Source organism: Gorilla gorilla, chromosome 2 (genome assembly GCF_029281585.2).
Source record: "Gorilla gorilla gorilla isolate KB3781 chromosome 2, NHGRI_mGorGor1-v2.1_pri, whole genome shotgun sequence".
NCBI classification, from domain to species: domain Eukaryota; kingdom Metazoa; phylum Chordata; class Mammalia; order Primates; family Hominidae; genus Gorilla; species Gorilla gorilla.
Genome location: NC_086017.1, coordinates 133,620,223 through 133,633,129, shown reverse-complemented (window position 1 = coordinate 133,633,129; position 12,907 = coordinate 133,620,223). Strand labels below are relative to the sequence as shown.

The following is a 12,907-nucleotide window of genomic DNA, read 5'->3' as shown; positions in this document are numbered from 1 at the left end:
GAAGACTGTTGAGGTTGCCTCAGAATTTTTATAGCTCTTTGCAAAATATTATTAGCATGGAATAACTGGGTGCATCCATAGGCTGTTTAACTAGTACAGGGTAGCATTGCATTCTTCTTTAAAGGAAATTGTAACATTTAAATTCATTAATTTAATGGCCCAGTTTATTGTTGATTAAATTATCAGAAGCTAAATTAGTTTTATCTCACAACCAGCTGATTGTTTTATTTCACGATGGGCCTGAAATTCTGTAAATATGCTAATTTCCTGTTATGGTGAACATCCTGCTACTCTGCTTTGCACACACTTCATAGTGCTCTCGTTCATTTAGCAAATGTTTTGGCATTTAATATATACCAGTCACTAGGCCAGGCACTCTCTCAGCAAATTTTAGTGTTGGAGGTCTCCTATTAAATAATCTCTGGGATGTGTGGGATTTTTAGATCAGATAATTAAATTTTTTAAATTTAACTTTATGCTAGAGAAGAAATATTTACTTCTTTGTAGCTTTTTTGTCAAAACACTACTCATGTGTTACTGTCGCCTGTGTACATATTTATAGAAGGCTACCCAGTTATACCTACCCAAGTATGAACCATTTTGGGAATAATCAAAGCCATGTGATCTATTGGCTCTAATGTAAGTTAAGTAGAATAAATAAATCGCTACCCCAAAGTAACTCATGCTTCTGTTTTTCTCTGCCCTTTAAAGTTCCAGAAGCAAAATGTTCAAAGATTGAATATTTTACAACCTTAAAACTGAAAGAATGCTACAGTGTGTCAGACCAGCCATGATTCATCCAGCCCAAGCCACAGAACAGTGTAGAGGGAGAATATGGTTATCCTTGAAAATGATGGCCTCAGAAAGCAAGGTGTTATACCAGCTATGAATTAATAACAGTCTAGACTAGGAGGAGGTTTTTTTTTTTTAATCTAAAAGGATTCAGGAGGTAGTAGTTGGTTCATTAGCACAAAGATGAACATATTTGCATTCTTTTGGTTAAGGTTTGCGATTTCCTGGACCTTTCATTTGTCTCTCAGGAGGGCTAATCATTATGTCTGCTTTCCAGGCAGTATATAGAAAAGGATGAGGGCAAAAAGGCTGACTCGCAACTTCCATATGTGCGCGCGCGCGTGCACACACACACACACACACACACACACACACGGAAATTATAGATATATATTCCCTATCTATCTATCTATCTATCTATCTATCTATCTATCTATCTATCTATATTTGGCTACTCCTGTCTGCAAAGAAGTCTGAGAAATAAAATTTTTCAGTCACTCCTGTTGCCGAAAGTTCTTTAATAAGGAAGAAGAGAATGAGTATTGGGTAAGTAGAAGTTAAATAAAAAATTATTCAGTGACACTTGTTAAGGCATGGTAAGGAAGACTATTCAGGACCATCACCATAGATATAAGGACTACTGTAACGGGGTCCCACAGCTGGGGAGAGAGATTGGGCCCAACTCCAAAGACAGCATGGGCAAGTGAGAATTTATAGCCAAGGAGCAGAGTCAGTGGATAAGAAATTACTAAGAGGAAACATCAGGGGTAAGGGGAAATCTGGAAAAACCAACCTAACAGGATTCTTGCTGAAGGCAGGCCAAGGTGATCAGATACCACCTGGAGGTTGGTTGGGGGTGAAGAACCTGATCAGATATCAGGGATGGGGGCAATTCTTGCTAAACTGACTTAGCAAGGTTCTTTCCTAAAACTGGGTTTTACAAGGAAGTGCATAGATGGACCTAGCAGAAGAATCAAAGCCTGACTAAAGTTTGGCCAAGCAAAGAGTCTGTCACAGGCAACTAGCACTCCCTGCCATGAGTGCACGTGCACATACACTCATGCACTCCTCAAAACATTCCTCTCTCCCCGGAGCACATGTGAATGATTATCTATGAATTGATCTTGAGCTTTCCTGTGTATCCTTTCAGGTTATATTTTTTCTTCTGAGTTTTTAGCCCTAGTTAAATCACACAGTCAATTCTCTAGAAATAGGATTGTGCAGTGGAAAGAGCACTGGACTTGGACTGAGGGGACCTGATAAATCTGGTTCCAGTCCTCTGACATCTAAGCTTCCATTTCTTCCTTCAGTTAATGGAAATGAATTACCGTCTCTGCCTGTTTTACAGGCTTCTTATAAGATCAGATGAGCACTTTTAATGTCTGTAAAAGTGCATTGTAAACAGTGAAGCATTAAACAGTTAAATGTATGGTATTGTTATGATGCCTGTGTTCAAAATCAAGCTACTCATCTTCCCAACAGAATGAGCTATTGCTCCTGACTTCTCTTATGGCAAGTCACCAAGTCTAGACACCTCAGTCTTTTGGCTACATCTGACTCCCACCCCACATCTCTGGTTGTAATAGCTTTTGATATTATTCTCTTAGTATTTCTTCATCTTCACCATATCTGACTTACTCACTGCCACCCCTGTTGTTCAGCCGTGTTATCATACTTATCGCTTGGCTATTGCAATAGCTCTCTGAGTCAACTTCAGGTCCAACTCTCCCTTCCCACCTCACATCTCTACATATTTCTAGACAGCCCTCATTTTTAGTGGATATAGTATACTATGGGATTGCCTTGTCATAATTTAGTAAATATTTTTCTGCTTTGGGGCATTAGGTTGTTTACATTTTTTGTTGTTATAGTGTGGTAGTAGACATTTGTGTGTGTATGTGTATGCTGTACATAGCTTATGATTAATTATTTGTTACAGTAAATTCCTATAACATGAGTTACTGAGATAATGAACAGTTCTTTCATTTTTCCCAGTTGTTTCCCAAAGGATGATTCCAATTTATATGCCATGAAAAACAGAATACTATTTATCATGAATATATTATAGCTTTTCATAGTGTCGGGATCAAAATATGCCACCCCCAAATATGCCACTTTGGTATATTGATTATTTTGGGTAAAAGGCATTGAAAAGGCTGGGCATGGTGGCTCACGCCTGTAGTCCCAGCACTTTGGGGGGCCAAGGTGGGTGGATCACAAGGTCAAGAGATTGAGACCATCCTGGCTAACATGTTGAAACCCCATCTCTACTAAAAATATAAAAATTAGCTGGGCATGGTGGTGTGTGCCTGTAGTCCCAGCTACTCAGGAGGCTAAGGCAGGAGAATCGCTTGAACCCGGGAAGCAGAGGTTGCAGTGAGCCAAGATTGCACCACTGCATTCCAGCCTGGCGACAGAGCAAGACTCAAAAAAAAAAAAAAAAAAAATGGCACTGAAAAACAGCAGATGCAAAAAGGTCATTTTGAGCTCCCTTTTTCTTCCCAAAAGTGGGAGGTAAGACTTCCATGTGAAAGTTGCCCTCCCTGTACCAGGAACAAGGAAGACATTCTTATAACCAAAGATGGGTAATAAAGGCTGAGAGAAATCCGTACAAACAAACCTTGTTAAACCAACCCTTAACTTCCCAGTCACTTTTCCACAATTAACTGCAGTCACCCAACTTCGTCTTGTCACGTTTTCTAAATTTACTCTTTGTCCAACCTACTATATAGACGTTAAGTAAGCTCTAACTGCTTCTTTCGGTCTTCATTTTTCTTGTGAGGGCTCCCATGTACATGTAAAAAGTACTGAATAATGTTTGTATGCTTTTCCCTGTTAACCTGTTTTACGTCAGTCTCAGCTAGAGATTTTAAGAGGGTAGAGGAGAAATTTGACGTTCCGTACAAGTAGTCTACAGCAAAACTTTAAAAACATATAATAAAAAAATGTGGGTGTTCATACGTGGAATCCAGGCACATCAAGTCCAGGAAGATTTGGTGCACTGCAATATAGGTAATCTTGTACTTAGATTCATAGGCCTGTATGGAAGGATGAAGAACTTGAATGCAAAGTTGCTGTACATGTCAAAAGTGAAAAACACAACAAAAAGCAACCATCTCAAGGAAAAACAGAAAATGGTATTCTTGGTCACATAATGTTATCCTTTACAAGGCTCTTTACCATGTAAAGGTCACCTGAAGAAAAACCAGGGGCTGCTTTTCAGTGAGACCAAGGGTGCCTTCTCTTTCTCACTGCACACACTCCCTGAGTCTTCTGCCTTTCCCTTCTAAGCATCCACGCTGCCCTCCTCACTTAGAATGATGACTGTGTAGAAGGTAACAGATTGTTCTCAAAATGTCACCTGCCAAGGGCTTAGAGCCTGCTGACTTTCACTGAGGGCTTAAGAAGGGATTCCAAGTTTTTGTCCTTGTCTGAGAAAGGAGGCCAAACTGATTTAAGTTTTCAGTTTCTTTAAAAACAAGCCTTACCTTTAGACAAACACAAATTACTCAAGTTCTTTGATGATTCCTTCCCTATCCCTCTTCCTTTTATCATAGAGAAGAAGGTTGGGTGATAGAAGAATTTGGATTATTTAAGAATTTTTCTTAATTTTTTGAATTAAGTGCAATTATAGATAAAGTAACTAAAATAGAGGGTTAGCTGATTGTTCTTGAGAATCATAAATATATGTTTTGAGAGTCAGAGAGTATAAAGCGTTTTTTAAACCTCCCAAAAAACTTGCCCTCTTAAGATGTCTTTAAAAGAGAAACTTGCTTGTTCTTTTATTAAAAAAATACTAATCTTTACTATCCTATCCAAGGTTAATATTTTATGATTCTGTGAAATTTATTTAAATAGTAAGTTACAGTGTTGGTTTGTACAGCTCTTCTGTACTGTTTATAGATGCAGTTGAAACCAAGGATTAATATTGATTGCCATCTAAGTACATCTTTTATCCTTTTAAAATTGCAATAAAAATAATATTTCCCCTCCCAGGTTGACTGCTATATTGACTCAGTAGTCTTTCTGGCATTAACCTGTGATATAACAAGTAGAATTGTGACTGACTTCAGCAACTCTAGTTGTTCAAGAGTAGTTCCCATCAGCATTTCTTACATAATCCTCTACTTAGGAAGTAGTATTTTCCAAAAAATCACATCTTTTAAAATTTGAAGATGTAGTTGGAAAGCCTTTTTTTAACACTAAAGTTTCATTTTTGACATTGTATATTGTAAATATCTACCAAAATTTAAACACTTAAAATTTAGTATGAGAAAAATCATTTAAGAATTAGGTCTTTTCACCTGCCCTCATGTGTTTATCAGAGCATTATTCACAATAGCAAAGAGATGGAATCTGCCTAGGTGCCCACTAATGGTGAATTGGATAAAGAAAATATGGTGTGTATATATATGCCATGGAATGCTACACAGCCATAAAAAAGAACAAAATCATTTCCCTTGCAGCAACATGGATGCAGATGGAAGCCATTATCCTAAATTAATGCAGAAACAGCCAAATACCACAAGTTCTTACTTATAAGTGGGAGCTAAACATCAAGTACACACAGACATAAAGATGAGAACAATAAACACTGGGAACTCCAAAAGAGGGGAGGGAGGGAGAGGAGCAAGGGTTAAAAAAACTACGTATTGAATACTGTGCTCACTATTTGGGTGATAGGTTCAATAGAAACCCAAACCTTGGCATCCTACAATATACCCATGTAACAAACCTGCACATATACCCCTGGATCTAAAAAAAGAAAAGAATTAGGTCTTTTGAGGCCACTTGTGTATATAAACAGCAGTAAATGACGTGTACATTACTGTAATTGTAGAGAATGATTTGCCATGATAAAAACAATATTAGCTATTTTTTTCTCCATATTGTATGAAAAAACTTGATAGTTTTCTATCTATTGCTGTATTCATTTCTCTTTCTAGGTGAACATGTCAAACCTTTTAAGCCAGAGAAAGCAAAAGAAATTATCATGTCTTTACAACAACCTGCAGTCTTCTGTAACATGGTGTTTGATTGGCCAGCACGACACTGGAATGCTAAATACCTTTCGCAGGTCCTTCATGGCAAGCAGATACGATTCAGAATGGGGATGAAAAGCATGAGCACAGGTATGACTATAGGTAATCACCATCATAATGTCTCTTCAGGAGCATCCCTGCATTCTCAGCAGTGGCCTCCTGATCTCTTGAGAATCCTTTCTTTCTAATCCTTTTTTTGACCATTCACTGCACATATAGGAACATTTTATTGGAAGGTTTGGAAAACAGTTTGGCTTAAGTGTTTTTTGTTTTTGTCTGTATAAACTATAGACTGTTTTGTCTATAGTTTATAACCCCATACGAAATGTATTTGTTCATGTATCTTATATGTATATTGCTAGACATTATTGTGGTTCATTAAATGTTAGACACTTAATAAATAAATATTTGTTAATGTGCTCTTATTCATGTTCCTATTAGACCAATACTAATCTAATAGTCCCGTCCACTTTTTACTCAAGTGGAATGTGTCCTTTTATTTGTGGCTTCAGGCACTATTTATAGTTGTATAATCACTTGGTTGTAATTTTATCCCTCTGCTTTATTGACTGACTGACCTGTTTTGCATTGCACAAACATGAAACATATGTAAAGCTCGCTCTTTTATTCTCTTAAACAAATAGATTCTGCCTCTTCTTTTCTGAAATCAAATCATAACATTTTGATTTGTTTGCCCTATTTTCAGATAAAGCAATTACCCTTAACTGTAAAATTTAGGTAATTTACCATTAACTCTAAAATTACAGTTTCTAATCTAAGAAAGTCTATAATCATTTTTCTGATGTTTAACTTGTATTTCAATATGGGTAAGTTTGGTAGTCTAGAATTTCAGTTTTTTAAGCATTGAGGTAAAGTGGCTTATTAATATCTATTAATAGCTTAGGAGAACTAGAAAAGTCCCCAGCTTCCCCTTCCTGCTGCTCCAAGCTGCTTTCTCTCATTTCGACCTTGTGGTATAGCTGACAGAATTATTTAGTTTTTGGTGTCTGGAACCCCTTTGTACTCCTGTGACAGGTGTAGCATGTTGAATATACCTGGAACTCTTTGTCATCTCATTATAATCAGAGACCAAACTGTTTAAAATTCAATCTTAGACCAGCAGCAATAACATAAAAATCAAATTGTGCCTTTTCTTTCTTGATTTTAGTCAAAGAAATCTGCCTCTCACTGAAGTGTCTGTTAGGCACTAATTTGGAAAAAAATAGAAATAGTAATTTTTTCACATTCTAGTTAGACTCCAAGTACACAATACTACCAATAGCTAACATTTATTTAAAGCTATTGTTTCAGGCACTATTGTGAATACTTTGCACATACGGTATTAGCTTTCTTAATCTTCCTAAAACCTTAGGACAGAGCTGCTATTATCCCATTTTATAGATGAGACACAGTAATTTGACATTTTCAAGTTAATACTTAAGCACAAAAAAAAGGAAAATAACTCTCTGAGGTTGTGAGAAATGACTCTGAGCTTTTAGTAAAGACAATGAATGTTCTTTTTTATTAAATAAAATCCACATAACATAAAATTTAGCATTTTAGCCATTTAAAAGTATGCAATTCATTGGTTGTTAGTATATGCACAATATTGTACAATCATCACTACTATCTAATTCTAGAATATTTCTATTATCCCATAAATAAGCCCAGTACCCCTTAAGCCATCATTTTCCATTCTGCCTTACCCCAGGCCCTGGCAACCACTGATTTACTTTCTGTGTCTATGAATTTGACTACTTAGAATATATCATATAAGTGGAATCATTCACTATTGGCCCTTTTGTGCCTGACTTCTTTCATTTAGTGTGTTTTCAAGGTTCATCCATGTTGTAATACATATCAGTACTTCAGTTCTTTCTATTGCCAAATAATATTCTGTTGTACAAATATGTACATTTTATTTATCTATTCATCAGTTGATGGACATTTGAGCCATTCCATTTTTTGGCTATTACAGATAATGCTACTATGAACATTCATGTACATGTTTTTGTGTGGACATGTATTTTCATTTCTCTTGGAGTAGAATTGCTGGGTCATACAGTAATTCTGTGTTTAACATTTTGAGAAACCGTTTTCCAAAGCAGCTGCATCATTTTATATTCTCACCTTCAATGTGTGAGAGTTCCAGTTTTTTCCACATCCTTGCCAACACTCCATTTTAAAAATTATAGCTATTCTAGGCCGGATGCAGTGGCTCACACCTGTAATCCCAGCACTTTGGGAGGCCAAGGTGGGTGGATCATGAGGTCAGGAGTTTGAGACCAGCCTGGCCAACATGGTGAAACCCCGTCTCTACTAAGTAAAGTACAAAAAAAAAAAGAAAAAAAAATTATAACTATTTTAGTGTATGGGAGGTATTATTATAGTTTTGATTTGTGTTTCCTTAATGACTAATAATGTTAAGCATCTTTTTATGTGTGTATTGGCCATTTGTATGTCTTCTTTGGAAAAATGTCTATTCAAATCCTTTGCCCATTTTCTAATTGTTTTTGTCTTTTTATTATTGAGTTATAAGAGTTCTTTATATATTCTGGATACTACCCTTATTAAGTATATGACTTGCAAAGGTCCCACTACCCAGAGATAATCACTAGTTATATTTTGAGGTATGCCCATGTAGGCCTTTTTGTATTTTAAAAATAAAGTTATATTAATTTTCACAGCTTGCTTTTTTTTTTTTCTTTTACTCTGAGCAGCTTCTCTTGAGATTGTATGATTTTTCTTTTTTTTTATTTTTTATTTTTTATTGATCATTCTTGGGTGTTTCTCGCAGAGGGGTATTTGGCAGGGTTACAGGACAATAGTGGAGGGAAGGTCAGCAGATAAACAAGTGAACAAAGTTCTCTGGTTTTCCTAGGCAGAGGACCCTATGGCCTTCCGCAGTGTTTGTGTCCCTGGGTACTTGAGATTAGGGAGTGGTGATGGCTCTTAACGAGCATGCTGCCTTCAAGCATCTGTTTAACAAAGCACATCTTGCACCGCCCTTAATCCATTCAACCCTGAGTGGATACAGCACATGTTTCAGAGAGCACAGGGTTGGGGGCAGGGTCACAGATCAACAGGATCCCAAGGCAGAAGAATTTTTTCCTAGTACAGAACAAAATGAAAAGTCTCCCATGTCCACCCCCCTCCACACAGACACGGCAACCATCCGATCTCTCAATCCCTTCCCCACCCCTCCCCACTTTCTATTCCACAAAACCGCCATTGTCATCATGGCCCGTTCTCAATGAGCTGCTGGGTACACCTCCCAGATGGGGTGGTGGCCGGGCAGAGGGGCTCCCCACCTCCCAGCAGGGGCGGCCGGGCAGAGGTGCCCCTCACCTCCCGGACGGGGCGGCTGGCCGGGCAGGGGGCTGACCCCCCCCACCTCCCTCCTGGACGGGGCGGCTGGCCGGGCAGAGGGGCTCCTCACTTCCCAGTAGGGGTGGCCGGGCAGAGGCGCCCCTCACCTCCCGGATGGGGCGGCTGGCCAGGCGGGGGGCTGACTCCCCCACCTCCCTCCCGGACGGGGCGGCTGGCCGGCGGGGGGCTGACACCCCCACCTCCCTCCCCGACGGGGCGGCTGGCCGGGCGGGGGGCTGACCCCCCCACCTCCCTCCCGGACGGGGCGGCTGGCTGGGCGGGGGGCTGACCCCCCACCTCCCTCCCGGACGGGGCGGCTGGCTGGGCGGTGGGCTGACCCCCCCACCTCCCTCCCGGACGGGGCGGCTGGCCGGGCTGAGGGGCTCCTCACTTTCCAGTAGGGGCGGCCGGGCAGAGGCGCCCCTCACCTCCCGGACGGGGCGGCTGGCCAGGCGGGGGGCTGACCCCCCCACCTCTCTCCCGGACGGGGTGGCTGGCCGGGCGGGGGGGCTCCTCACTTCCCAGTAGGGGCGGCCGGGCAGAGGCGCCCCTCACCTCCCGGACAGGGCGGCTGGCGGGGCGGGGGGCTGACCCCCCCACCTCCCTCCCGGACGGGGCGGATGGCTGGGCGGTGGGCTGACCCCCCACCTCCCTCCCGGACGGGGCGGCTGGCCGGGCTGAGGGGCTCCTCACTTTCCAGTAGGGGCGGCCGGGCAGAGGCGCCCCTCACCTCCCGGATGGGGCGGCTGGCCAGGCGGGGGGCTGACCCCCCCACCTCTCTCCCGGACGGGGCGGCTGGCCGGGCGGGGGGGCTCCTCACTTCCCAGTAGGGGCGGCCGGGCAGAGGCGCCCCTCACCTCCCGGACAGGGCGGCTGGCGGGGCGGGGGGCTGACCCCCCCACCTCCCTCCCGGACGGGGCGGCTGGCCGGGCGGGGGCTGACCCCCCCACCTCCCTTCCGGATGGGGCGGCTGGCCGGGCGGGGGGCTGACCCTCCCCACCTCCCTCCCGGACGGAGCGGCTGGCCGGGCAGAGGGGCTCCTCACTTCCCAGTAGGGGCGGCCGGGCAGAGCGCCCCTCACCTCCCGGACCGGGCGGCCGGCCAGGCGGGGGGCTGACCCCCCCCACCTCCCTCCTGGAGGAGGTGGCTGCCGGGCGGAGACGCTCCTCACTTCCCAGACGGGGTGGCTGCTGGGCGGAGGGGCTCCTCACTTCTCGGACTGGGCGGCCGCCGGGCAGAGGGTCTCCTCACTTCTCAGACGGGGCGGCCGGGCAGAGACGCTCCTCACATCCCGGACGGGGCGGCAGGGCAGAGGTGCTCCCCACATCTCAGACGATGGGTGGCCGGGCAGAGACGCTCCTCACTTCCCAGATGTGATGGCGGCCGGGAAGAGGCGCTCCTCGCTTCCTAGATGGGATGGCGGGGGGGCAGAGACGCTCCTCACTTTCCAGACTGGGCAGCCAGGCAGAGGGGCTCCTCACATCCCAGACGATGGGCGGCCAGGCGGAGACGCTCCTCACTTCCCAGACGGGGTGGCAGCCGGGCAGAGGCTGCAATCTCGGCGCTTTGGGAGGCCAAGGCAGGCGGCTGGGAGGTGGAGGTTGTAGCAAGCCGAGATCACGCCACTGCACTCCAGCCTGGGCACCATTGAGCACTGAGTGAACGAGACTCCATCTGCAATCCCGGCACCTCAGGAGGCCGAGGCTGGCCGATCACTCACGGTTAGGAGCTGGAGACCAGCCCGGCCAACACAGCGAAACCCCGTCTCCACCAAAAAAATACGAAAACCAGTCAGGCGTGGCGGCGCGCGCCTGCAATCGCAGGCACTCGGCAGGCCGAGGCAGGAGAATCAGGCAGGGAGGTTGCAGTGAGCTGAGATGGCAGCAGTACCGTCCAGCTTCGGCTCGGCATCAGAGGGAGACTGTGGAAAGAGCGGGAGAGGGAGAGAGAGAGGGAGAGGGAGACCGTGGGGAGAGGGAGAGGGAGAGGGGGAGGGGGAGGGGGAGGGAGAGGGGGAGATTGTATGATTTTTCAATGGCTACCTAATATTTCATTGTTTGGTAGTATCATAATTTATTTTAAAATTTTGATGATTTAGATTGCTTGCAAGTTTTAAATTTTAAAAAGACTGTAGTGAACATCTTTGCAAACAAATTTTGTCAAAGTTTCTGATTACTTCCTTAGGATTGATACCTAGAAGGAGAGTTACTGGATCAAAGGATATGAGCATTATCATCAGTAGCAACACTATCTGTGAAGCTTCTTACACCAGAACTTCTGAGTCATTCTGATTGCCTGTCTTGAGTGGTGTCTTGTGACTCAGTGACTTACATCCTAAATATCTAGCATCTGCCTGCTTCTGTCTGTCTCCACAGCCATCCTCTAGTGGGCGTTACCCTGCTCGCTGTCTCTCACCTCCATAGTTGCGTGGCCTCATCCTAGTCTCTCTGCACCCCTTGCCCTCCCTTCCCACACCATTCCTCATACTGAAGCCAGAGACGACTTTTAGGAAAACAAATCTAATCTTATTTCTCTGCTTAAAACACTTAAATGGCTTCCAGTTACGCTTAGGCTAAAGACCAAAATGTCCATTGTGGTGTAGAAGGCCCAGCATCATTTCTCTCCCTGAGCTCAGGCCAGACAAGCATTTTTCAGTTTCTGTATTTCCAGGGCTTTGTTTCTTCCTACTTCAGGGCCTTTGCATGTGTATGTAGTTCCCTGTGTCTAGCCTCTCTTTTCTCACTTCCCTTTCCCCCAACTTTACCTAATTAATTCATCTCCTTCTGTCAGATCTTAGCTTAAATGTCATTTTTCCTGATCAAATCTATCCTTCCCCATACCCCAAATCAGGTGTGACTATTCAATTACCTCAGAACACTTTGTATTTCTTAGTAACACTTAGCACAGTTGTAATCACATGGTTGTATAATTACCTGTTTAAAGTCTCTTCCCCTCAAGAAGGTCACTTCTGTGAGGGCAAGGGCCACATCTCATCATGGGCTGAGCACCTAATGGACATTGAATTTGTGAAGTGAAAGAATGAAAGACTTTGAAACGTACAGCTAAGGGCTTTGCACGAAGGCGGTTTCTATTTACATTCTTTTCAGAACATGTGAGGGTTCCTGTTTTGCTACTCTTTGGCCAAAACTGAAATTTATCTTAAAGATCTTTCAGGCTGGCCATGGTAGCTCATGCCTGTAATCCCAGTTCTTTGGGAGGCTGGAGCAAGAGGATTGCTTGAGCCCAGGAGTTCAAGACCAGCCTGGGCAACATAGCAAAACCCTGTCTCTACAAAAAGTATAAAAAAATTATCTTGGCATGATGGTGTGCACCTGTTGTCCCAGCTACCCAGGAGGTTGAGATGGGAGGATCACCTGAGCCTGGGAGGTCGAGGCTGCAGTCAGCTGTGATCATGCTACTGCACTCAAGCCTGGGAGACAGAGTGAGGCCCTGTTACTTGAAAAATGTTATCTCATTATTTTAATTACCATTTATTTGGCTGGGCACAGTGGCTCATGCCTGTAATCCTAGCACTTTGGGGGGCCAAGGTGGGTGGATTACCTGAGCTCAGGAGTTGGAGACCAGCCTGGGCATATGGCAAAACCCCGTCTCTGCTAAAAATACAAAAAATTAGCCAATTAGCCGGTGTGGTGGTGCACGCCTGGAATCTCAGCTATTTGGGAGGTGAGGCGTGAGAATCGCTT

General features: G+C 44.0%; 1 protein-coding gene across 2 annotated transcripts in view; it reads left to right on the top strand.

The window, feature by feature from the left end:
• The window catches only part of HSPBAP1 (HSPB1 associated protein 1), a 71,828-nt gene that overhangs the window by 6,953 nt on the left and 51,968 nt on the right, over window positions 1-12,907 (top strand). For both annotated transcript variants that reach the window (XR_010132911.1, XM_004036181.5), the window contains exon 2: window positions 5,739-5,924. Coding sequence is in view for 1 of the 2 variants with exons in the window: in XM_004036181.5 (XP_004036229.4) it covers window positions 5,739-5,924 (186 nt within the window). In the remaining variant the exon portion in view is untranslated. The remainder of the gene's footprint in view (window positions 1-5,738; window positions 5,925-12,907) is intronic.